General features: G+C 46.5%; 2 protein-coding genes across 2 annotated transcripts; one reads left to right on the top strand and one right to left on the bottom strand.

The window, feature by feature from the left end:
• Positions 1 to 1060: 1060 nt before the first annotated feature.
• KIAA2013 (KIAA2013 ortholog) lies at positions 1061 to 6254 on the bottom strand. The gene is made up of 3 exons (XM_066203055.1): positions 5238 to 6254; positions 3493 to 4346; positions 1061 to 2039 (listed from the first exon to the last, which is right to left on the bottom strand). Exons 1-3 carry the CDS (start codon positions 6187 to 6189, stop codon positions 2013 to 2015), a joined length of 1833 nt encoding a protein of 610 aa, XP_066059152.1. The 5' UTR covers positions 6190 to 6254; the 3' UTR covers positions 1061 to 2012.
• A 2685-nt stretch (positions 6255 to 8939) lies between these two features.
• On the top strand, positions 8940 to 25601 carry PLOD1 (procollagen-lysine,2-oxoglutarate 5-dioxygenase 1). The gene is made up of 19 exons (XM_066203015.1): positions 8940 to 9042; positions 12812 to 12903; positions 13387 to 13523; positions 14212 to 14375; positions 14578 to 14690; positions 16047 to 16110; positions 17234 to 17331; positions 17663 to 17764; positions 17872 to 18003; positions 18294 to 18415; positions 19079 to 19183; positions 19625 to 19750; positions 20576 to 20717; positions 21217 to 21330; positions 21605 to 21670; positions 21865 to 21969; positions 22351 to 22497; positions 22832 to 22957; positions 23681 to 25601. Exons 1-19 carry the CDS (start codon positions 8961 to 8963, stop codon positions 23834 to 23836), a joined length of 2193 nt encoding a protein of 730 aa, XP_066059112.1. The 5' UTR covers positions 8940 to 8960; the 3' UTR covers positions 23837 to 25601.
• The last annotated feature ends 25 nt before the right edge of the window (positions 25602 to 25626 follow it).

Here is a 25626-nt window from a genome sequence, read left to right as displayed (position 1 = left end):
TTTGTTTAGTTCTTTAAGCATTTCTGCATTTCACAAATATAACCTTCTGCTCTCTTGCATCCTGTAAAAAGAGAAACCCTGTTTCTTTTTCCCCTTCTTCATGAAGGAATTCTGAAACAGTTCTTTTGCTATGGAGGAAATGCTCATAAGATTCCTAATACATTTAATGTAAAACACTCCCAAAGCTGTTTTGGTTTTTGTTCTATTCATGCTTTGTGTGATGGATGCTTATCCATCTTTTCCAGGCCTTAACAGTCTTCCTTGGACTCCATGGGTGTCATGCTGCTGGCAAATCTGCCAGGGAACATCAAATGGCTCCGCCTCCAGCTGATACCATGGTGGCTTGGAAATAGCCCCCTGGAAGTTCTTATCACCTTCGTGCCAGATGTTCCAAACATCTAAGCAGCTCATGGAACTTCAGTGAGAAAGGAGCTTCTGGTGTGCCGTGTTAAAGCAGAATAGTAAATTTCTCCTTCAATACACAATGTACCTGTGTGCATCTTAAAAAGGACTCTGTTCCTTCCCTGTCTTTATTCCCTTGAAGGGCAGTAACTCTGCGATACTAATTAGTAAATGGAATTGTCTGCAGAAAAGTTACAGACACTGGAATCTCCTTTCCTGAGGGATGTTTTTCATCTGAAACCAGGCAGTAACCCCTCTGAAAATTTTAAATTAACTCCTGACCCAGTTTTTCCTTGGGACCACCAACTGTGACAAATTCATTACTTGCTGGATGGCTGTTAAATCTGTTGCTCGATAGTTCCCTGGGATCGTTTCAGTGTTCTTCAAAGTAAAGCTTGGCCTTCACTCCTCAGGACAGAGCAAGGTTACACTGAGCAAGGAAGTGGAGATGAACTTTACCCTGTGTGTTTTTGTCACCTGTTGTGCCTTCCAAGTTGTCTTATATTGCTAATAGTGGTTTACACATTATTTTCCACACTGTATTTGCAGCCAATACTAGCCACAGATGTAACATGAAGCACTGCTTATTTAAAGGGTGTGGAGCAAAGGCAGGAGAGAACAGAGACAAAACCAACAAAAGACCCAGCCATACTTCAGCTATCAGATTAGACTGAAAGATATTTATTTAGAAACAACAGCTTTGGTATTTTAAAACCAAACAACCTGTAAGTCACTAGAAAGTGGGATGTCTTCCCCATAGCCAAAACAAATCAATGCACAAAGTCGCAATAGGCTTAGAATAGGAAACCTGTAGATCAGCATTTCCAATGTATATCCAGAAAACAATTTCATTAAGTTGACTTTGCACTCTACAGTCATAAAGGCTGAAAAACCTGTTACAAGAACTTAGATATCTACACTTCAATTGACTGTTACTGAAGTGGAGGAAAAATTAACACACTCCTCCTCCCCTCAAGCAATAAATTAAAACTTGTATACCAGAAAGGAAGTTACACTAAACTTTTCTAGTTAACTCTCAGAAGGGAATCATCATCCTTTATTTTTCTGTAAAATTAAAAAAAAATACAACCCCAGATCAAAATATCAAAGGACTTAGTATGTCTTCAAGTATTTTCACCAAATGGATTACTCCTAGGGAACTGAACAGCTTACAGGGAAAGGAAACATCTGTTACACAAGCTTCTGGGATAAACTTGAATCACCACACCTTCCAAGTCTTGGATTCCTGTCATAGCAAGGCACAAAAGGATTGTTGCTTTCAAATGGTCCTTGTTCTCAGCTGCAAAACTGCCAGGAGTCTTGTGCAAATGGAGGCTGAAAGCAAGACTAAGTCCACTTGGACACGGGGATGTTCCCATTCAATCAATGGAACACGGTGTTATTTCAAGACCATCCATCTCACTTACTGTTACAGATTCTGAGCTTCAGCTGGCTTTCACTTCTTCCCTGTTTCTGGAATCAAGTTCTGCATCACCTTCACTTGAAGTAGGTCCAGCTAAGATGAAGCAGCAGAGCTGTTTGCCCTGCAGTGCCCAGGAGGATGAGGGGTCAGGTGGGCCTGGGCTGTGGCTGTGAAGCCTCTGGGCACTTCAGCGGGCAGCGTCAGGGACAGTCACCTGCAGCAATGGTGAACAAGTCACTTGGTAAAAGGCAGAAGGCAAGTCTTGGAGATGACAAAGGCAACTGGATAGACAACAGTGAAAGGACACAATTACATAATCCCAAGGACACATTCCAGGCGCCTGTCAGGGCACAGCTGTAACACAATAACTGACATAACCTCCTAACCCCTTCCTCCCTTTGCACTGAGGTTCTGGTCATGATCAAAGGCTTGTAAACTGCAGTTGTCTGATACACATTTCTATCCTACCTCCTCCTAGGTTAGTTTGTCTGGCTACAAGCACCTCCCACTCAGTCTTTTACTGGACCACAGGTATCCAGACCTGCTTGGGATCAGGTTCGATCTCCAGTGCTCAAAAGGACAAAACCGGTGAGCTGACAGGGAAAATTCCAACTCACTTCAAGCATCCCATACATACCAGCTGTCAAGTTTAGTTCAATACCTTCTGTTCAGCCTTAGCTATCCAAAATGGAATTTGATTTTATAATTTGGAATAACAGTACAATCTGTAGCTAGAACTTTTCCTCTGAGAGCTCTGTTTAACTATCATCTCCTCTTTTTCTTAAAACAAAACCTACATTTGACTCTGTTCAGCCCTCAGGAGGGAAGCCTCTGAACAGCACAACTACCTCACACAGCAAATCCAGTCTGGTCTTGCATTTCCATTTCATATCAACACACAATCAGAAAGTCCCAGTACTAACTCACCATCTACTGTCTATTCTGTGCTAAGTTTTTACAGCAAATAAGTTTTCCAAGGCAACTCATACAACTTGAAATTTTTTACACCCAGGTAAGATGCATGAGAGCTTGGAGAAAGAACTCACAGTAGAAAGCACTCAGTACTTTCCTTAACACAGCTTTGTATTTTGTCTGACTGGGAGAAACACCAATTCAGCATCTTCCCAAAATGATGGTGGCAAGGGTGATTTGATGGAGGACTGCACAGTGTCTGGAATATGAACATGTACCACGAGTCCCAGCAAGTCAGAACCTTCACCTCAGCACAGCAGCCTGCCTTTGGGTGTTCTTGTGTGACAAATTCAGGTGTGCAGGTCTCCACACAGCCGTACAGACAAGAACAGCAGCTCTCTCACGTGCTTTCTGGTACTGAATAACAAGCAGCATCATCTCATGGCAACTGCAATTGCTGGCCTAGACACAAGCAATGTCCTACACCGATGTGTGGGAAAAGGACAGAAAGCTGTGTTTGCCTCCACCACAGCCTCACAAATGGTCAGACAAGGAGTTTATCTTTTCTAACAACTGTGAGCCCTACTGCTCCAATCCCTGCCCTAATGCTCCTTCTTGCAAGAGGTCACAGAGTGCTTGTTTCAAGAGAGACTGAAAATCATCACAGTCCAAGACAGAGCCTGCCCAGGCACAGCTGACACGACATCAGGCTGACAACACTCAGTGCACAGCAGCCAGAAGCAGCAGCCTTATACCTTACTCCTGAAGAGGGGCTTGGCTCCTGGGCCACAGTATTCGTTGTAGATGAGTTTGAACAGAAACAAGTGAAACAAAGTAATTAAGGAGGCCACGCTGAACCAGAACAGGAAGGGTAAGCCCGGGTATTGCTTGGCCATGTGCTCCTCATGAGCCAGAATAGCTTTTAGGTGGAGTGTGTGTCTTAGGTCCTGCAGGTGGACCAGATCAGTTGATATATAAAGCAGTGGTGTGATGGGCTGAGTCACCATGACGGGGAAGGTGTGACCCCGAGGCTCCGAGGTCAGCTCCACGGGCTCGTTCATGCAGCCTGCCTCACAGGCATACAGCCTCACAGGCTTCTCCTGGAACTTCACAGACACCTGCAGGAAGGGCTTTCCCTCAGCATCCAGCAGAACAGCTAAATTGATCAAGTCCTTATTGTAATGGATCCCACGTAAGGAATAGCTGTTGTGAAGCACGTCAGGGTCAGCCTGGAACTGCAGGTGGTTTTCTGTGAACTGCAGACCCCCAAAACTGAGCACCATCCCCTGCATGAGCCCGTGCACTCCAGCTGCCACCAGAGCCTTGCAGCCCCGTTTCTGGAGAGTCAGCTTCCACAGGTCTGAGAGCTGCAGGATCTGGGGGACACTGCTCAGCCTGGGGGGCCACAGGTTCTGGGCGTGCATGGTGGCGTGGCCACTGAAGCAGTGGTCAGCATAGTTCAGGCTGGCCTCAATCCTCTCCCTGTCCTCCCCAGACAGGAGTGGGTCCAGCAGAGGGGCTGGCACAGTTGACAGCACGTAGTACAGGGTCATGTTGACAGTCTCACTGGATGGAGTATGTGCATCTGTGATCTTTCTCATTTCAATCCCTGTAGCAAAAGTCAAAATGGTCACAAATTAGCTAGGAGGAAAAGGAGATCAAACATGAACGTTGCTGTTCAATATGCAGGTGTTCTTTGTAACATCTAAGAAACCTTTGTCCATAAAACACCAAAGTTACACAGTAGAACTAAGAATCAGCACTGAAAAAAGACCTGAATCAAAGTTATTTTGTATTATTAACTGTTTCATTGTGTTACGATGTGTAGCAGGCATGAAAAATGAAATTGATTATTAGAATAAATACCCTACAGAGCATTAGAGCTTCTTTTTGGGTTTTTTTTTTTTTCCCCTAAACAAACACAAATGTTCCCTTGTGTTTGTCTAAGAAGATACTCTCTCTGCTTGTTAGGAGTTTGACAGTCAAGCTCCCACTGAAGACAATGCTAATTTAATATGCAGATGCATTACAGGCCTGTCATCATGACTCTGCAAGAATGATCTGTCAAAGACATGATCTTTCTATAAAATAGCAAGTTCTACATTATTTGGTCAGCCACTCCTCTATGTAAGACATTAAAATCTTAAGAAAAAGCATCGTTGTAGAACAGCCCTTAACTTCCAAGCAGAACCTGTCTTTTAAGCTATCACTAAAGGTCAACTTTATTTCCAACTGACATGCAGGGCAAATCAGTGAAGTTCCTGAAGCCAGGAAAAGCAGCACACACAGAATAATGATTATAAATGTTCCTGTATCACTTCCTATACGTAGTCAGGTGTACTCCACTTTGTAAGGCAAGCTGGCTTCCAAACCAGGAACAGTTTTACTATCCCACAACCCATCAGGAAGAGCAGAGCCTCTGACCTTGCAGCAACCAGGACACTGACTTTCAGCCACCCTCTACAACAACCCCATGGAAGTTGAGCATCCCTTTCCTCACCTGAAATGAACAAGTCAGACCAGGTCTGCTGGTGCTCCTGGAAAAGATCTTCCACCCCCATCTTCATCACCTCCAGCATCTCTTTCTTGGCCGCCTCTTTCAGCTTGCTGAAGGTCTCCTCCAGCCTGGAGACCTCGATGGGCTCCGAGGTGTACACCACGGACAGCACGGTCTCGTCAAAGTGCGACTTGGGCGCGACCTGCACCCGGCTCACGAGTTTCTTGGCAGCCACCACCACCAGCACCACCTTGGGGCTGCCGGGCAGCAGCAGGCGGCCGGAGGAGAGCAGGAACTGCCGCTCCTCCGCCTTCTCCAGGCTGGTAGCGAAGCGCCCGCCCAGCGCGGAGGCGGCGGCGGCGGCGGCGGGGGCCGAGGCCTCGAAGGCGGCCACCCGCTCGGTGGGGTTGGCGATGCGGATCCGCTGCAGGTAGAGATGCGGCCGGCTCCGGTGGGCCACCACCTCCTCCCGCACCGTCACGCAGTCCCCGGCGCCGGGCCCCGTCTGGACACAGCGCACCCTCCGCACGGCCCCGTCCCGCAGCGCCGCCAGCGCCGCCCGCGCCTCGCCGCGCCCGCCCAGCGCCCTCAGCCGCACCAGCGGCGGGTACTCGGTGGGCAGCGCCGGGCCCCCGGCGGGCCCCGCGGGCCGCACCCACAGCCGCCCGGCCCACACGTCCAGCAGCAGGAACCCGTTCCCCGCCACCGCCAGCGCCTCCTCAAGCAGCGGCAGCGCATCGCCGCGCTGGGTCTGCGCCCGCCAGGCGCCCGCGGCCGCCTGAACGCAGAGGGCGGCGGGTCCCCGGGGCTCGGCCCCGCGCCCCCCGCCCCGCGCCCGCGCCGCGCCCAGGTACCAGTAAGCGACCAGCAACAGCACCAGCAGAAGCAGCAGGCGCCGCGCCCAGCTGCTGGACAGCAGCCCCGGCAGCCCCTTCAGCCGCTGCTGCAGCCACATGGGCGGCGGCGGGGGAGCCCCGGCCCGGCCCTTCCCGGCCCCGGCCCCGGCCCCGCACCGGCCCTAAGCCGCCATCGCCGCCGCGCCCTGCGGCAGCTCCGCCGCTATTGGCGGCGCTTTGCAGCGCTTTGCGACAGCCGCGCTCCCCGCCCCTGAGCGGGGGCTTGGCTGCGAGAGGCGGCCCGGCCCGCGGGGTCCCCGCTGAGAGCCGCCGGGACCCCGGCAACCAAGCCCCCGGAACGGCCGGGACCCCGGCTTCAAACACCCCGGAACCGCTGGGACCCCCGGCTTCCAATCCCCCGGCTCCAGGCCCCCGTTTGCTCGCGGCCCCGCCGGCTCCGGGCCCCTCCCGTTACCGGGTCCCCTCGCAGCTCCGGGCCTCCTCAGCTCCGGGATCCAACCCCGCCGGCTCCGGGACCCCCCGGCTTCCGAGCCGCTGCCCCGGGCCCGCCCGTGCCCTGCCCCGCTCCCTCTGCTGTGTCCGCGGGTGCCCTCGAGCAGCTCCAGCCCCGGGCTGGGGTTCCGTGCCTCCTGCCCGGGTCACTGCACCGATGGAAAAGGCCTGCAGGGGTTTTCCGTAACTCCCGTGGCAGTTTACTGGCTTACCACAACAGAGACTATGCGAGAAAGGAAGTTCTTTCTATCAAACTGTATCCCACCGTGTCATTAATAGAAGAACAAACTTTCTCACGTGTCTTAGATGTGCACGGGGAAGTTTTGTATCCACAACAGCGCTCCAAGGAGTGAACGAGATACAGTTTCAAGCAAGTCAGACAGAAACACTGTGAGGTAAAGTAAAATGAGACATTCTCGACCCGGTTGAGGAAATGAACCGTCTCAATGAAGGGAAACAGAGGAGACACGTTCTTAATTCTTTCCTGCAAATGAGCGGTTTGACTGGGGGAGGGCACTGGGATCCCCAAACGGTGGGTGAGATCCCCAAACGGTGGGTGAGATCCCATTCCTTGCAGGTTCCAGCGGGGCTGGTGCTGTCCCAGCTCTGAGGCTGCTCTAAGAGCAGAGCTCTGACCTTTCCAGCTTTCAGGAAGTGGCTGCTCTGCCTGGAGCACGTGTTGCACGTACTCGCTGGAACATCTGCACTGGCAGCTGGCTCTGTTTGGAAAGCCGGGCAGGCGGCTGCAGCCTGTGCACAGAGCAGTGCAAACACACCAACGGGGGAAACGTGCTTGCTGGGTTGGCATAGCTGCAGAGCACAAAGCTGTCAAACAGAGACAGCCTGGGTACAGTAGCATAAACAATGAGGCATTCATGATTTCGAGTGTGCAAAACCGCTTTTGGTTCAGACCGGAGAGATTTAAATTCATTAAAATGAGAAACTTGCCATTTTAAAAATCCATGTTGAGTTGCAGCTCTCGGTCTGAGGTCTGAAGGTGAAGGACTGAACATTTTTCTGTGACTCCTGCCTTAAACTGTTGAAGTTACTACAGACTTATCATGGGCTTTGTCCGGGCCCGCAAAGTACTGAATAAATCTGGAATGAAAGTATGTTCTCCTTCTTTTTTAATTTAAGGAAACTGGCATTTTTGCAAAAGGAAATTTTCTGAAATCACCATCTCAGAACTAGTATTTCCTTGGGTTTTTGCCTGGAATGCTCATCACTTGAGCATGAGGACTGTTCTGTTTGCTACAAATTTTGAGGGAATTCCTGCACTGGGGAGAAGAAATGGAAGGAAAAGTGCTTTGAACACACTCAGGAATAGTCTCAGTGCACAAACAAACAGTAATGGGGATTCTTTGGGATGATGTTGTTACAGATCATGGAGAATATCAGTTAGCTACAGTGTGACCTTTCTAATGTGCTTGATTTTTTTTTTTTTTTTTAAGCCCTGTTCTATCTGTGATTTCTGTTAATTTAAATAGATGATTTACTGACAGGCCTCACACAGGATCTGGGTCAGTGGTAGCTCCTCATCTCGTGTCCTGCAGGCGCTAAAGGGTTTTCCTACATCTAAATCTTACACTCACTGCAGTGACCGTAAAGCAAATGTTAACTTTAAGAAGTGTAAATTTCTGAGACAGGATTATTTTGTTCTCAGTGGTAGAATGAAATGGAAAAAGGTGATCAGGGCTACAGCAGGAAAACCCAGCACAAGGTCACGGAGATTAATTAAAGTTAGACTTAAAGATGTGTATATGGCCAGAGAAAACCAGTTAGTACGGGAAAAATAAAAACAAAAAAACCTGCAGATTTTGTGTTCACCAAGGAAATATAAGAGGTGACAGGTAGGAGGAAGGTATGAAGAAGGTATTTAATAAGGCTTCCAGTTTCTCGAGCTGTGCATAACGTTATAATCCATTATAATCCATAAATATCCCATAAGTGTCAGCCAGCTGCAGCCCACCAGTAGCCAAAGCTGCCCAGAGAGTGACTCCTCTCCTCCTACAGCGGCGTTTGCTCGGCGCCTGTCTGCCCCTCTGCACATCCACTGCCCGCTGTCCCGGGGCCGCGGGTGCCCCGCGGGCAAAGCCGCTGCAGCTCCGGGATCACCCCCCCGAGCTCCCCGGCTCGGCGTTCCCTCCTTCCCCCGCAGCCCTGCCCCGTGTCCCGGCCCTGCCCCGCTGCCCGCCCGCCTCCTGCGGGGGCCGGGGCAGCCCGGGAGGAGGAGCCGGCGCCTCCCGCTTCCTCCGGCCGTCCCCGCCGGGCGGGGCTGGTGCGTGGCACAGCTCCGGAGCCGCCCGCTCCGTCCCGCCGGCACCGCTCCCGCTCGGTGTCAGCTCCCGGATCGCGGTCCGCGGGGGAGATCGTCTCCATGGTGCCTCCGGCGCTGCTGCTGCTCTGGGCGGTGCTGGCGCTGCTCGGGGCGGGGGGTGGCCGTGCCTCGCAGCAGGAAGGTAAGGGGTGGGGTGCTCGGGGGGCAGCGGCAGCGCGGGGAGCCCGCGGTCGGGCTGATGGACGGGCACAGCCGCCCTGGGTGCCGCCGCTTGGCCTCCGCGTCCTCGTCTCGCTCCCAAGCGTTGCCCGAGCCTAGGGCAGAGTGTGAGCCTTTGGGCGGCACTTGGAGCAGCTCACAGCTCGGAGTTTCGCGAGACAACAGCATTTCATCCCGGTGAAGGACTCTCGGTCCCGTGGGTTGCATCCCACCTGGGTCAGCCCCTCCCGGCTTTTGAATTTAGGCGGTTCAAGAATTAGGTAAATGGGAGAGCGTTTGATCCCAGACTGGCCACACTGTGACTCAAGATCAGGGATGCTCCTAAGGCTTCTCATCAGTCTGTCCGCCCGAAAACAGTTGGTGGAAGCTCTGGAGTAGCTGGCAGAACAGCAGAGGGTTGGGGCAGTTCAGAATGTCAGCGGCACTGACAAAGTGGTTCATACACTGTCACTCTGCCAAGAAGTTTGGATAATTATCTCTGTCTTCATTAGAGAAGTGGCAATTAGGATGAGATTTAATCTTGTTACATAGAATATTTCCCTTCACAGTGTGATTCTGGTATAAGTACGTTTATTATAAATGTACATTACTTCATACAGCTAGTGTGTATCTGTGGGGGTGTTGGGAGTTCTTTGGCCATAGTGGCATAATTAAAACAAAGAATCTCTGTGCTATCCTGCCTTCCTTGCACACCCCAAATCTTCTATGGTTTTAGTAAGGTTTTCGAGTGCACTGGAGATATAAAACTGAGGGCTGAGAGAGAGAATGAGGTAAATTGGTTAGGAAGAGGGATTTGGAATTAGCTTTTTTCTGAATCCATCACTTTTGGCATGGCTTGAAGAGAAAATGCCTCATCTTTCCTGTGCCTCAGCTTCCCCAGAGTAACGATACCTGCCTTCTCTCTTGGATGTTCTTTTAGATCTCTGCAAAAGCTCTCAGCATAGTTATTTGTAGGTGATAGAATTAAAAAAAAAATCTGTAAATGTAATACAGAGATTGTATTATCCACTGTTAAATTGTGCAGGGTTTTTTTCTATTTGATCCTCATATTAGTGGTATTTTCTTAGACACTATCTTAACAGGAAGTGGCACAGTAAGATTTCCCAAATCATAGCCTAGGGATAAATTCATTCCTTGTCCTAAAATGCAGCTGCAGCTGTGCTTTCCCTGTAGACTTATGGCAGAAGTAAATAACTTTAATTTTTTTTTTTTTTTTTTTGTTTTGTTTTGTTTTGTTTTGTTTTGTTACTGAACTCATCTGGTCTCTGATTTTTATTCTTTACAAAAACTCAGAAGTTTACTGAATCATTTCATTGTGATCTTGGTATCAGGGTTCCTGTTCCAGTGCTTTGTTCTTACAGAATTCTTTTCATCTATACAGCTCTAAAAGCTTCACTAAGGTGGTAAATGTTCTCTTTTATCATTCTACAGGTGGAAGAACAGGGATAGCAGGATTGGCTCCTTGTTGCATAGCAGAACCAGCAGTACAGTCCAGCTCCCCTGGTTCTGAGTCCAGTGCTTGCTTTGTCAACCACCCTGTGTTTGTATTTTGCAGCCAGGCCACTATTAAACGTATTTATACAATTCCTAATTGTCAGTGTGGCCCAGGGAGCCTTTGGGCCCAGGAGGCCCAGCTGAGCAGAGCAGGCTGCATTTCTACATATGGAAATTGACTGTGATAAGGGAAACAGGGGAGCATCAATCTGTTTCGGTTGTTTTGAAAAGTGTGATACTGAAAGTAAGAGGGTTTACTGCTCTGTCCTTGAAAGTACCTATCAGCTGCATCAGTGTTCAGCAAAATCTTTGGGAAAGAGAAGAAAGGGTTAAAGCAGAAGGAGTGGAGGCAACATAGCTCAGCACAAACTTCCAGTGCTGGGCTGAAGGAATGTCTCCTGGGAAGGAAAACTCTCGCTACTGCAGAGAGTTCTCAGAAGAGAAACTGAGCTTAGTCTCTCTCAGTGTCCCACCCCACAAGGAATCTGTAACCTAAAATTCTGCTGGGGACTAGAGTGGTCTTTGTGCTGGTTTTTCATGCTCCTCTGAGTTCACAAACTGTAGGGGAGAACTTTTCTGTCCCAGAAATAAGACACCGCTTCCTGTTCTGTGTGAGCCTTTAGCGCTCATCCTGTCCAGCAAACTTCTGGCAGTCAAGTCATAAACAGTGTGTGGCTTTCTTGGGCTGGCAGCATGAAAATAATTAATGATTTATTTAATGTGAGATGCCTGAGATTTTGGGCTGGAACAACTGCATAGCAGTCAGGATCCTTTCTTTCTTTACTTCTCTTATCATTATCATATGCTTTCTCCCCTCATGTGCTAGAATTTGAGGGTTGTCTACATTCCTCTCTGGCAAACCCATGTTTGTCCCCCTCTTTCCTTGGCAGTATGATCCTCACCTTCTCAGAATCCATGAGCTCAGAGCTCTCTTATAAAGCTGCCCTGGCTTTCTGTGTGCCATCATACAGCTAGAAACTTTAATGGCTTTAACATATTCCCTGGGGACATACATATTTTACTCATTTGCCTGCTCCCTCTGACTGGGCTGGACACAAGACACTGGAGTGTGCTGGAGGTGCTGGACTAGGAATGCACTTCAGATGTCTTAAAACCTACCCTTAAAAACTGCACCTATATGGGATTGATATTCTCTTTTTTATCACTTTGTGCACATGTCTAATAAATGCAATTAGATCTGACCTACTGATTGTTTTCAGTCTCTCTTCTCTTTCTTATTCTGATGCAGGTAAAGGATTGGAGGAATTTCTTTGGGAATGTCTTCTTTCTTCCTAACTTGAAGTCTTACACTTACCTTTTATTTTTGCTGCCTTTGTCTGGTACATCTAAAACTCCAGCTTCTAGATCCTTCCTCTCTAAGACCAGACAGAATATCAGTTTCACAGGTACATGAGGGAGATACGTCTGGTACATCCATCGAAAGAAATCCTTGTTCCAAAATAAGCCTGATGAGGCCAAGAAAATGTGCTTTCAGTTTTTCCTGGTATTTTCTGATGTTTAAATCGGATGGCCAGATTTGCATTTCAGCATTGTTGCCAGAGCCTATACAAATTCCTACTTCAGCAAAACTGTTAGGGTGAAGTATAACATTTCAGCATTGCAATGAGGAAACCAGAACTTCCACATAAAAATCATATTCTGGGGTACCACAGAGAAATTTTGAAAGAGAGCTTCAGGATTTCGTTTTAGCATTTTTAAGGGACTGGAAATGAAAAGCAAGTTTGGGAGGAGAATGTAAATGAAAATTATAGCACAATTAAATTCACATTGAATATGTATGAAAAACTGGAAAATGCCTCAAGAATGCAGTAAAAGGCTGAAGCAGCCATGGAGAGGGAATAAAAACATTTAGTCTAATTTTGGTTTTGCCTACATCCAGTCAATGCTGAGTGACAAAAAAAGCAGCTCTGTGGGGAACAGAAAGTCCAAACTGCATTAAATGGATGACTTCCAAATGGGCATTTTGTAGTAGTTCTATTTTTTATCTACAAGTTTAATTTCCTTTGTACTCTGTGTGAGAGAAGAGAATTGTATCTCTTACTAGCAGGGCAAAACACCCACTTAATACATTTTATTTTCTTTTTTTAGCTCAGGCAATGAAATTTTATCTTTGCATAATCTCTCATTTTATACCCACAATCAAGTTAGGCGTGGAACAGCAGGTTGTGGAAACAACACAAGTATTGAGTATTTCTTGTGCTTTCCCCTGTGTGCAGAAAAACTGCTGGTTCTGACTGTTGCCACCAAGCAGACTGAAGGATTCCAACGGTTCAGAAGATCAGCCCAATTCTTCAACTACAAAGTCCAGGTGATGTCCAGCAGCTTTCATGGTGGTGGGTCAAAGGGAATTTCAAATTGTGAAATGGATAAGACTTGGCCCCACTGTGATTAAATAAAAAGCTCAAGAGAGGACACACACCTGCTCCACTGGCTGAAAAGTACCATGACTGGGTCATTTCTGCAGTATCCTGAGTGCTGGCTTGGGATGAGATCCATAACTCCTGCTCAAGGGAGCCTCATGGCACTTTTCCGTTGCACAGCCAAGACACACAGTACAGAGTGTGCTGCTGACCTGTGCTAGGAGTGCTTTGTCACTGTGCTACGTTGTGACACTGACTGTCCAGCCCAGAGACTGGATCAAAGGCTGTCTAGTCTGTCTGCCTAGAGCTGTTATTTTTGCTATGATTTGGACTGGGAGTTATCAGGGCCTGTAGGTTTGTTCTGGTTCTTTCCTGTGAGCCTTGCTGGGAAAGTGGCCTGTTTGGGGTGACCCTGTGCTTGTGCTGTGCAGGTGCTGGGACTGGATGAGGAGTGGCAGGGTGGAGATGACCAGCAGCCAGGTGGAGGTGGGCAGAAGGTCCGTCTCCTGAAGTCAGCTCTGAAGCAGTATGTGGATAAAAAGGACTTGATCATCCTTTTCATAGACAGGTAATGATTGCAAAGAATGTGCCAGGAACTGAATCTTATGGCTGTTTGGACAGGTTCTCACTGAGAAGAAATGAACTGTGAAATCAATTGCTTTTGAAAAGTGTGTCCAGATCTCTGGGTGTTTTTTTGTTGTTGTGGGGTTTGTTTTGTTTTGTTTTGTTTTGTTTTGTTTTGTTTTGTTTTGTTTTGTTTCTTCCTCTGAATGCTCTATAGTTTCCTGGGAATCAGTCAGAGCTGCATCTGTGGCAGTTGGGAAGGTCTGATCACAATAGACTGATGCCAATTCCTGCATGAAGTTGATAGTGTTGCACCTGATTCTGCCACGGTGGAAGTTGGCTACCTCTATCTGCAGAGAATGAGCAGACAATTGCTATGGAACTAGGCAGGCCTTTCTTGCCAGAGTTATTTGTTTTATAAGCTGAAGTAGGCACATTCTGAGAGCCAAGAATTAGTCTGCCAGAGAAGTGAAGGGAGAAAAGGCTGAGTTGGAGTCTTAGTGTCTTTTCATATGCCAGCATACGAAAAAGACTACACTTTAATTAGTTGTATTACAAAAAAACGTAATACTGTTAAACAGAACTAAAAGAAAGTAATTCCCAAAGAATTAGCTGTTCCTAGAAACTTTTCTCACTGACATGTTTTTCTGACTCCATTTCTTTTGTCCTTTTTTGTCTGTCTCTTTCTCTAGCTATGATGTGCTCTTTGCTTCAGGCCCCACAGAACTGCTGAAGAAGTTCAAACAAGCCAAGAGCAAGGTGGTTTTCTCAGCAGAGAATTACATCTATCCTGACAGAAAGTTGGAAGCCAAATATCCTCAGGTGCGAGATGGAAAGCGCTTCCTGGGTTCTGGAGGTGAGACACAGAGCTTGCTTTCACCTTTCTCCTCCTGTTTGACCTGTGGGAGAATTGGCAAAGCAAACTGAAAGTTGATGAGTCTGCAGCAACACAGGGTGTAGTGAGATTTCATGTGAGAGAGTGAAAATACATGTATACAGGAGTACTTCCACTTTTTGGTCATCCGGGTTGAAATACCTCCTCATACTTATTCCCACAGGCTTCATTGGTTATGCTCCAAACCTGAAGAAGCTTGTGGAGGAGTGGAAAGGACAGGATGATGACAGTGACCAGCTCTTCTATACAAATATCTTCTTGGATCCAGAAAAAAGAGTAGGTGTATCTAGAGTCTGGGTTTCTGAAAATTTGCATTCTAGCCAGTACCCCCCTTTTCTGTTATTAGCGGGTTTTATATTTTATACATATTTTTATATTTTATTTATATAAAATATGAATGGGAAGAGAGATGTCTGAAAACAAGTTTTACTGCAGGCTCATACCAGTACCTGTAGGTGCTGGTGTTTAAAGGCATTGAATGTGGAGGAACTAACCAGCCTCCTCCCCAGGGAGGTGAAACTGCAGAGTGCAGTGCTGACTTAGAGATATCCAACCCAGCACTGAAGTACATTTTAGGAAAATGCCATGTAACACCCTACAGAAGCCTGGAATGGACCCTGGAAGCAGCATTGCCATTCCAGCACTGTATGGTGCACTGAGCAGATCATCCAGCCCACAGGTCATTCTGGTTCTGCTGTCCCTGCCCAAATGTGCATTACAGAGACCAGTTTGTCCCTGGGGACACACCAAATGCATGGAGAACTCAAACTGTACCAGAAATTTACATATCAAGAGGAAACATTTGAAATAGGGAACTGCTACAAGACTAATTAGAGAGAGACTTGCAATTTTTTACCAGCAAGGCTGGTAGAAAATTTCGAACAGCTGGACTTTTTTAGTTGCCCAAATCTGAGAATGGCCTGTGGTACTTTAACATGAACAGTCCCTTTAATGTTCTCATCTGTAGTTCTGGCCCTGTGCCACACAAGGGCTGAGTAATTCCCCTCACTTGGCACTCAGACAGTGGATGTTAGCACCCTGCTGTCCTTTCCAGTAATCTGTCTTAATAGATGCCTGCAGGGACACAGAATTCTGTCAAGTCAGAGCTGCATTTTAGTCCAACTCAGAGTGTGCCTTGCAGCAGGGGATAAAAACAAAGATTGCACAAGCTGATCTTGCACCTTACTGTCTTCTGGTTTGACACTGGTGTCTGGGGCAATGCTTGGGGTCACACTTGTCCTGTGGATAGAAGGCAAGAAACTTTTCACAGCAGATGGTTTTGCTATCTGGCATTCCTGTGCATTATATGTGTTGTGGGGTTTATGACTGTATGTAAGTCCACTTCATTCATATCATGCAGATTTATTGACACACAGCACCTTTAAAAGGGGGGTAGAGGAGGGTTGCATAGTTTTGCCATATAGAATATATTTAATTTGTTCTAGAAAACGGTGAATTGTCCCAAATTTGAATGATATGATTATCTGGGAATTTTTTAGGCTTCAGAGTTAGAAGAGTTTGCAAAATGACTATAGGAATGAGATATTTCTTCACTGAGCATAGGGTCTGTTGCAGGTAAAGAATGGATGCCTTTTTGTTCTAATTAAGGTAATTTATCTAATTCTTTTCAAGGAGAGTATCAACATCAGTCTTGACCACAGAAGCCGGATCTTCCAAAACCTAAATGGAGCATTAGGTGAGATGGAAGAAGGAAGCTCATTCTCCTTGGAATGCAATTTGCATGTTGACACCAGAAATAGTTATGGCTGAAGGGATTGTATTTCAGAAATGGCTGTCCTGACAGAAAATGCTTTAGTAAAAGTCTCTGCCAAAGTTCTGGGATTTGTTTGCAATTCCACTGTGACCAACTGTGCTCTCATTGCAATTCCTTCTCCACTTGGGGGAATGCAGGTCAGGTTTTTCATCTCACACCTCCTTGCCACTTTGATCTCCAGGCATGTTGGATTGCATTAGCCTTGGGGATTGGAACTGGGAGGGACTTCCAGTGCAAGTAATAACACAGAGCCCTGCCCAGGGCTTGCCTGTCTTTCCGCTTCAGAACCGTGCTGGAATGCCATGGGAGGTGAGAAGCAGCCAGATATGCCTGTGAACACTCACTGATTGTACCAGGCTTCTGACCTGACCTGCTGATGGATTTAGCTAGTCCTGGCAAGAGAAATTCACTTACTCTCCTGTCAATGCTGCCTAATGTTTTTAGTCTTCCTCCTTTTCTATCTTTATTCTGGTCAAGTGAAAAGTGATAATGGCAGTGTAGTTTTTGGCTCCTGTGCCAGTTATATCAATGACAGACTGCAGCTTGTATCCGTGCTAGTCTTTTTTCCAAAGGATTTTGTATGGTTGTGTTGAGGCAACGTCCTGGATGATCTCTGCCAGGAGGATGGACTTTTGTAAGGGGTGACAAAGAGGGACATCAGATGCATAGAACACGTAGGTGAGAAGGGCCTGAGTTCTCCCATCAGTAGCTGTCCCTGTCATCAGTAGCTGTTCCTCACTGCACAGTTTGTCAATTCCAGTTTTGAAAGAATCTTTCAGTATGGCTTCTGCCAATTTCCAGTCATTGCCCAGCTTCCCAGCCAGCCTCCTGTTACTTCTCAGGATCATTCTGAATATTTTTTTCTCCTTTAAAGATTTGGTCTGTAGCCCTTAAACTATTTATCCAGCCCTTAAACTATTTATTAACTGCGCACAGTTATCCATTGTCCACACTTTTATCTTTCAGCAGTTTTTCTGTATAAATGAGGCATTGTGCTTCTAATTATTAATAAAAGCCTTTAACATGATGACAATATCATTTCCAGATGAGATAGTTCTGAAGTTTGAAAACTCACGAGTGAGAGCAAGAAACTTGTTATATGACACTCTGCCTGTGGTGATCCATGGAAATGGACCCACCAAGGTAAGTGGACTGTCCTGAGAGAAAGATTTGGTCTGTGTTTGTTGCAAAGTGACCCTTTAGGCTCCATGGGTCAGGTTACTACTTCCACATATACTGACTTTCCCTGTGTGCACTTACATTTGGAAAACAATAAGCAGTCCAGGCCCATAGCAGCAAGATGGTTTTGGCTCAAAGACCCACTTGTAGCTGCACCCTCAAGCTGTTAATGCTTTTCAGATTCTTTAGTTCACGGAGAAGGTACACAAAGTTGAAATGTGATCCCACAGTGGGGGTGCACACAAAGAAACTCCCCTGCCCTGTAATGCATAATCTGGCAAATTGCCTTTTGCAGCTGCAGCTGAACTACCTGGGAAACTACATTCCTCAAATATGGACATTTGAGACTGGCTGCACGGTGTGTGATGAAGGTCTGCGAAGTCTCGTGGGGTTTAAGGTAAGGCTGCTGTGTCTATTCAAAGCTCTCAAAACAAGTCTTACAATTGTTACATGTCTGATGTGAAACATGACTCACCACTTCTCTCCTCCTGTCCCTGAATGTAGGATGAGGCATTGCCAATGATTCTGATTGGCATTTTCATTGAGCAGCCCACCCCATTCCTCTCCCAGTTTTTCTTGCGGCTTCGTAACCTTCATTACCCAAAGCAACGGATCCAGCTCTTCATTCACAACCATGTAAGTGAAGTTGGCTTCTGATGGTCTTAGCAAATATGGGGAAAATGTACACCTCATCCTCTACTCTAGGCACTTTTGTTACCTTGGGCTAGACTTCCGGGCTGTGTAATCACAGTACTTATCTGCAGTGGCACCCATAAGATCACATACTTATCTACAGTGACACCAGCCGGCTGTAAATGTGTGGAAGTGGGCTCAAGAGCTGTTGCCCAGCTACTCATTTTCAAGAACAGGAGGCTGAGTGGCCTGGATGAGCCCATCTTACCTGTTTTTCCTTACTTTTGGAATAGGAGGAACATCACTCGATGGAGGTAGACTCTTTTGTAGAACAACATGGCAAAGAATATCTCACTGTCAAAGTGATCGGACCAGATGATGAGGTGGAGAATGCTGAGGCACGTAACCTGGGCATGTAAGTGAAGACACCATACATGATAGCCAGCAGAGACAGCCCATGTCCAAACTAAGACATTTATTTTTTCTGAGGATCATCCCTGTCAAGAGATTGCTGTTCTTTTTTCAGTCACACTTTCAGTTTTTTTAGCATCAACTCTGATGCCCTTATATATTGGGAAAAAAATCAGCTTCCATACCAGCTTACTTTGTCCAGTTTCAGAAACAAAGTTCTCACTGGTTCTTTGGTCTGACAGAAGGATAATCCTCTATCTCCCACCCTCATCTATTTACCCAGCCACAGAGCACAAAGGATATGCACCTCTATCTCTGAAGAGGAGGACTGTTGTAGCAAAATACAGAACTAGTGGGAGAGAATCTTCCTGTCTGTGATCAGGAGGCTTGAGCTCAGGTGTGAATTTGGGCCAGCTGTAAATGGGAACCTCTTCAGTTTGAGCTGAGGAAACAGTTTGTTAAATGTGATTTTGGCTGTCTCAGTATCTGCTTTTGGATACTGAATCTGATGTGCTTGTCACTATGCTGGCCCTCTGGGTTGTTACATTAAACCAAACTTCTCTGAGCACCCAGAAGACCTTTAGACTACAAAGTCAAGGAATTCTTGGTGCTCTGTCCTTTGTCTTCCTCTGGTTTAGTATGTGACTTTCCTTTTCTCTGGCTGTAGGGATTTGTGCAGGAAAGATCCTGACTGTGACTATTACTTTAGCCTGGATGCTGAGGTAGTTCTGAAGAACACAGAGACTCTGAGGATCCTGATTGAACAGAACAAGTGAGTTCTTTGGTCTAAGCAATGCTTACTGGTCACATGAGGAATTCAGTGCACATCCCTGAGATGTGTAGGGAACCAGGAGAGCTGTGCCAGAGATGGGATGTTAGCCAAACACCTCTTATGTGGTTTCCTTTTTTTTCCACTGTAGTTGTAATCCCTGGATTTTGGGGAGGGGATGTAAATCATCCTTAGTTTTGTTTTTATATAGTCACTAGAACAAACTGGATTCTAACAGACCTGGTGCAGGGTGTATTTAGAGAGGAGATTGGGACTGTATTTACCCTTTCTTATGTGGCATTTCATTCCAACAGAGTTAACAAAACAGCAGCTCTGTAAGCGAGGGAGGAAATAGCTCTGACTGTACTGTGGTTTGTAAATATTTTTCTTTTCTTCCTGTGGTAACATCCTATCCTGCAATTCCTTTTTCTTTCATGCTTCCAGGCTGGTGATTGCCCCCCTGGTGAGCCGCCACGAGAAGCTGTGGTCAAATTTCTGGGGAGCGCTGAGCCCTGATGGATACTACGCCCGCTCGGAAGATTATGTGGATATTGTTCAAAGGCGGAGAGTGTGAGTATGCAAAGAGAGATTTTCACTGATATAATCCCTCAAATGTAAAGCTTGCTGCAGCAAGCAGTTTGATTATCATCAAACCAATGTCAAAGAACCAGAGAGTGCAAATGCCTTTGTGTATAGGAACGGAAAAGAAGTCTCTGTTCCCATTTGGAAGCTGCTTTATGTTCTCCCCTGAGCAAAGACAATAACATACTTGGGGCAGATTTTTTTATGATCAGAGTAAGAGTTTGAGAGTACTGACTGCTGAAATCATCTCATCTCACTCATGTCATGTTTTTCCACCTGGGGATTATAGTTAGTGTGATCCTTAAAATCCTGTAAAGTGCCGTTTAATCTCTGTCAGGTAAACCTTCAGAAAATACCAGGTGATCCTTGAATGGAAAATCACAAAATAGAATTGTTGATTCATTCATACTCTTGATGGACCCTCTTTTTTATAGGCCATTTTATGTGCAATAAATGCTGGAAATCAGCTTATGCACTTTTGGCTGGTTCAGTTACTTTAAATCACTGGAAAAAATATGTTGATCTCTCTGGGAAGAGATTCAAGCCATTAATTACGTCCCTAGCAGAAACATACAATAGCAATTAATTGCTTTCACAGTGGACAAGCATTTGTGCAGCTTAAAAGCTGTGGGCAATATAAGTGATTTTTTCTGGAATGCCAATCTCTATTGGTATGGTTTCTCCCTGTTGTTCTGAGTTGGCTCACTCAGGCAAGCCTGGCTGATGCTGCAGTGCTGCCTGTCATCCTGTCAAGTCCAGCAGTATCTGTCTTAGCGGTATTTCAAGTCTCACTTTTCTTCTGCTGTGTTTCAGTGGGCTTTGGAATGTTCCCTACATCAGCAGTGTGTACATGGTTAAAGGCAAGGCCCTGCGCTCGGAGCTGGACCTGGCAGATCTGTTCCACACTGGGAAGCTGGATGCTGACATGGCTTTCTGCCACAACGTTCGCAGTCAGGTCAGTCAAGGAGAGAGGTTGCCAAGGGAGAGCTGCGTGCCAGGGTGAAGGGTACAGGATTAAGTAGTTTCAAGGCATTCAGCTCTGCCAGGGCAGGGATAGGGTGAACTGGTACTGGTCAGTACAGTGCAGACTTTAGAACAGCATGGGATTTCTGTCTTGCTGTGAAACCATGTGTAGCCACGGACCACTAAACATGGATAACATTTTTGTTCTTGGGCCTTTTCAGGATTTCTCTAAAAGGGATTGACAGGGTAAGAAGGAAGACCCTAAACCCACAGCTGCTGCTCTCCTCTGCTTCCAGCCCTGGCTGACAGGACACAGAATCATTGTCTCTTCCTGTAACCTTTCAGAGTTTCTCATATCCAGGGTGGAAATAAAACTCAAAACCCATAGGAGAAAGAACGAGTAAATGACCAGCTTGGAGAACTGTCTAGTGCTTGGTTTCACGGTGGCTCTCAGAAATATGAGGCCTTTATTATTTCTCTCTGTCCTGCAGGGAGTCTTCATGTACCTGACAAACCAGCATCAGTTCGGCCACATACTGTCCCTGGAGAATTACCAGACAAGTCACCTCCACAATGACCTCTGGCAAATATTCAGCAATCCTGAGGTGAGATAACCTGCCTACTCAGAAAGCACAGCAATGTGAGAAGACCTGATATTAGCTTCACCACTATGGGAAGCCCAGGATTTGTAATAGTGGTGTCTCTCAGATGGGATGAGGAGCACAGGCACATAATTTAAAGCGAACATGTTTTTAGGATTCATTACATATGGATCTGCAAAGCCTGTGAAACGCTGCTTGCATGAGTGCCTGGCCTTTTATTACCTCTTCAAGCAGGGGCCCCACAGAAATTACTGGTTTGCTTATCTTCTAATTGCAGGACTGGAGAGAAAAGTACATCCATGAAAACTACACGGCAGCTCTGAAAGGGAAATTGGTAGAAATGGTAAGAAAACATCACTCTTATCCATCAGAATGGGAGATGAGTGGAAGTGGGGCACACAAATCAGAGGACAAATTTCTGTCCTTAATATTTTAGTTTCCTTCCATTTACTCAGTCTACACTCGGTTTAGCCTTACTTCTTTTGCCTCAAGCACCTGTCCTTGTTTCTGCTGTTCTCACCTGTCTGCTATTTGCAGCCCTGCCCAGATGTTTACTGGTTCCCCATATTCACTGACACTGCCTGTGATGAGCTGGTGGAAGAGATGGAACATTATGGCCAGTGGTCCACAGGTGACAACACGGTGAGTAAAAGCAGGAGCTCTTTTGAGTTCTGGGCCACATCATTTTCTGTGAATATCTGGTGGTAGCAGTATCTCCTGTGGGAAGGCATTAGATCCTGAACTAAACCAGAAAAGTAGAGACAATACTTTCAATTTTGCTTCTGATTAACTCTGATTTTTCCCTGAGTCCTCTTTAGTGTCCTCTGAACTTCCAGTGTTCAGCTTCTGTGATGGTAATATTGTTTCCCTTAAGGTTTAATTATGGTTTGAAATGAGCTTTCCATCCTGCAAATTCTGATAAACAAACACAGTATTTTTTTGTAGTTACCAGGAACAAGTACTTTTCATTCCTGAATTCCAAGGTTCCCATCCTTATGGGCATTTATGTTGATTCCATTTCAGGACAGCAGAATACAAGGAGGATATGAGAACGTCCCAACTATTGACATACACATGAACCAAATTGGCTTTGAAAGAGAATGGTATAAGTTTCTTCTGGACTATATTGCACCCATCACAGAGAAACTGTACCCAGGATACTACACCAAGGTATGTCCCGCTTAACAGCAAAACTCATGGTCAGCTCAGCACCTCCTCCAGCTGCAGCTTTGTGACAAGACTGCCAGAATCCTCCAGTAATGCACACACTATTACTATATCCTCCAGTAATACACGCAGTATTTCCCGGTACAGAGGAACTGAGCCTGCAGTGTGACATAAAGTACGTGCGTTAGGAAACACACAGTTTGTCAGTGACATTCTTCTGCCTGACTGTTGCCTTTCTCCTTCAGCAGTGGGATGCGATTTCAGTGTTACACCCTGCTCTGCAGCGCAGAGGCCACTGTAGCCCACTAACAAGGTGCACTTTGTTCTCCTCTCTCAGACCCAGTTTGAACTGGCCTTTGTGGTTCGCTACAAACCTGACGAGCAGCCATCCCTGGTGCCCCACCACGACGCCTCCACCTTCACCATCAACATTGCCTTGAACAGAGTTGGCGTTGACTATGAGGTGAGTGTCTGCCAGGGGGTCAGGAGTGCAGCACAGCACCTGGAGCAGCTGAAAGCCCTTCCCTGATCCACAGGGGGCTTCTTTGCACTAAGGATTACCATTAATGACTGGTTTAGGGCTAGGAAAGAGATTTTTGAATGCATCAGAATGATGCCTTAAGCTTTAGTTTTTATATTTGCAGATTCTGTGCTGCCTAGGGATGTAGTTCTGAGCCTCATATTAAGTGCTGGTAGCTCTCTTCACAGAGTAGGTAGACAAAACAAATCCTTTTCCTGCTGAGGACCAAGGACAACTTTCAGGACCAAAAGCATAAGCAACAATGGGCTGAAGGGAGGAACAAGAAGGATGGAACCTCACAACCTGAAGCTGTGATTGGACAATTAAACCCCAATATGCAAATGGACCAAAGCTTATAAAAGTGTAAAATCTCGTGACCAGGGGGCCATTTTTTTTTTTTTCTGTGACTATTCTTGGTCCACCCTTGGTGCAGCCTTGTTCGGGCTCCTGTCCTGCCCAGGGTGGATGCTGGAGGCCTTTCAATAAATACCTACTTTATTCACTAGCTCTGTCCAGTCTCTCTTCCAGGTCAGCCTTCCCAAGGCATCAAGAACACAGGAGATTCCCCAAGCACCTTGTCACATTTTCAGAAGCAGAGTCAGAAGGCAGGGACCCCTTCCCTGAGGTGCTTTTCCCAAGCTGACGTGTCTCTTGTGTTCCCACCAGGGAGGAGGCTGCCGCTTCCTGCGCTACAACTGCTCCATCCGAGCTCCGAGGAAAGGCTGGAGCCTGATGCACCCAGGACGCCTGACCCACTACCACGAGGGTCTGCCAACCACCAAAGGAACCCGCTACATCGCAGTGTCCTTTCTGGACCCCTAGAGTTCTGCTTCCCAGCAAGGACCTTTCCCTGGCCCTGCTCACTGCTGACTTGGAGTGGAAACAGGGAGTGCTGCTGAGAGTTTCTAAGGCGTCGTTCAAAGATGTTTGGATTTGATTTTTATATGATTTTTAATATGAGTTTTAATGATATTCTAAGACTCCAGTACTGAAAGATCTCCCTCTCTGATACTGCAGGTAATATCTAGGAATATTGCTGTAGAAGTCCAAAGGAGATTTTTGTGCCTTCATTTTTGATTCTGTTCCTCATCCACTGTTTCTTGAAAGTGCCATTTACTTGAACTTTCACCAGTGATTCATTGGCTTTAAAAATGCTTTTTTGGACTGGAAATCCAGCTTTTTGGAGGCAGGTTACAAGCTGGAAGCCTCTTTTGGGATGAGACCAGATGTTAGACAATAATTCCTGGACATTATTCCAAATATAAACCAATCAGGGAGCTGACTCCAGGAGTCATGAAGTTGAGTGTCACACCAAATGAAACTGAGTTGGAAGAGCCTGAAGATCATCTGATCCCTTACCTCTTTGCTGTCCTTGCAAGCAAATCACAAAGTTCAAAGCAGCAGCAGTGGCAGCATAGGTGCTTCTGGTTAGCTAAAGGAAGGTCCTCTGATGATGCTTTACCTCTGGGATTAGACTGAAGAGATAAAGGACCCCCCTGCCTTCTGTTTCTCCAACTAAGAGCAGCACACATACCCACACAAATTCACGCCACGTCAATACGTAGATTAAGTCTAAGAAAGGGAAGGCTGGGAACAGCTACATCAGCCAGGGGGTCTTCACTGTGGAATTGTCTCTGTTCTATACCATGTTACAGTAGTCAAAAGCTCTGATCAATCTCTGGATACCAACCCAGAAGTCCCAGTGGTCTTTGGTGGCCTCATTCCATTTGTCAGAAATTGTTTTAATGATTTTCTTTGATGGCTCATTCACATTAGATGGAAAGAGCTGTTCTCTGGTTCTTAGAGAAAATAATTATTCAGTGTTTCTATTATTTGAGATTGAAAACCAAAACACTCCATTGCAGAAACTTCTCCAGTGGGGTCAGGGCTGATAGAAATGAGTGGCTGGGAAGTACTGAGAGGTTGTGATGAAGCAGTAGGTGTAAAAATATGTCTAGACTAGACCTGTGGTAAGAGAGGGAAGGGGCAGAAACCCTTCCTGCCTGTGCGACACCGGCTCTGCTTATCAGACACCATTATGCCAGACTAGCGTGTTTCACAAACAATAAATTCATAGAGTGATTGTCCTTAGGAAAAAAAAACAATCGCCTGCCTCCAGCTTCTGCGCCTGATAGTCAGGGTAGAGCCCTTCTTCTGGGCTGGGTCACTTTGATGGGGCAGAAGAGCTTTAGACACGTAAGTTCTGGCAGGAGCTGCACACAATTGGAATGTGCCTGAGGAAGGGGATACACAGCTTTCCTTACTGCTCTCCTTGAGCTTTTTATGTCTTATCTCGAGGCCACACACTCACCCGTGCCCAGGAGTGAAAAATCCAGGCAGGGGCAATCATTTGAGAAGTCCTGTTACGTGAAATCCAGAACTGTCTGTTACCAAACGAAGGGATTGACAAGCCAGTCGTCGAGATGTCCAAAATGTGTATTAAGTATTTATTCAGCAGCAGGTGTTTTTTTTTTGTTCCGTTTTGTTTTGTTATTTTGTTGTGTGTTTCCTCGGGCCGGTTCGGTGGTGGGCGTTAATGAGCTGTACGGTTGGAGCGCGGGGAACTCTAATTAAACCCTTGCCCGTGCCATGTTTCCGTGGATTCTGTTCCT

This window comes from Chamaea fasciata, unplaced genomic scaffold (genome assembly GCF_029207755.1).
Source record: "Chamaea fasciata isolate MVZ Bird 193981 ecotype frontalis unplaced genomic scaffold, bChaFas1.0.hap1 SCAF_23, whole genome shotgun sequence".
NCBI lineage: Eukaryota > Metazoa > Chordata > Aves > Passeriformes > Sylviidae > Chamaea > Chamaea fasciata.
The sequence above is the reverse complement of the archived record's forward strand: the minus strand, read 5'-3'. Positions and strand labels throughout refer to the sequence as shown.

Coding starts and splice junctions, on each gene's coding strand:
- KIAA2013 (XM_066203055.1), bottom strand. CDS start 6,189: ATGTGGCTGCAGCAGCGGCTGAAGGGGCTGCCGGGGCTGCTGTCCAGC. Junction 4,347..5,237: donor GTCTGACTTGTTCATTTCAG/GTGAGGAAAGGG, acceptor CTTTTGCTACAG/GGATTGAAATGAGAAAGATC. Junction 2,040..3,492: donor AGCCCCTCTTCAGGAGTAAG/GTATAAGGCTGC, acceptor CCATTGCTGCAG/GTGACTGTCCCTGACGCTGC.
- PLOD1 (XM_066203015.1), top strand. CDS start 8,961: ATGGTGCCTCCGGCGCTGCTGCTGCTCTGGGCGGTGCTGGCGCTGCTC. Junction 12,904..13,386: donor TCTTCAACTACAAAGTCCAG/GTGATGTCCAGC, acceptor TGTGCTGTGCAG/GTGCTGGGACTGGATGAGGA. Junction 22,958..23,680: donor GAGTTGGCGTTGACTATGAG/GTGAGTGTCTGC, acceptor TGTTCCCACCAG/GGAGGAGGCTGCCGCTTCCT.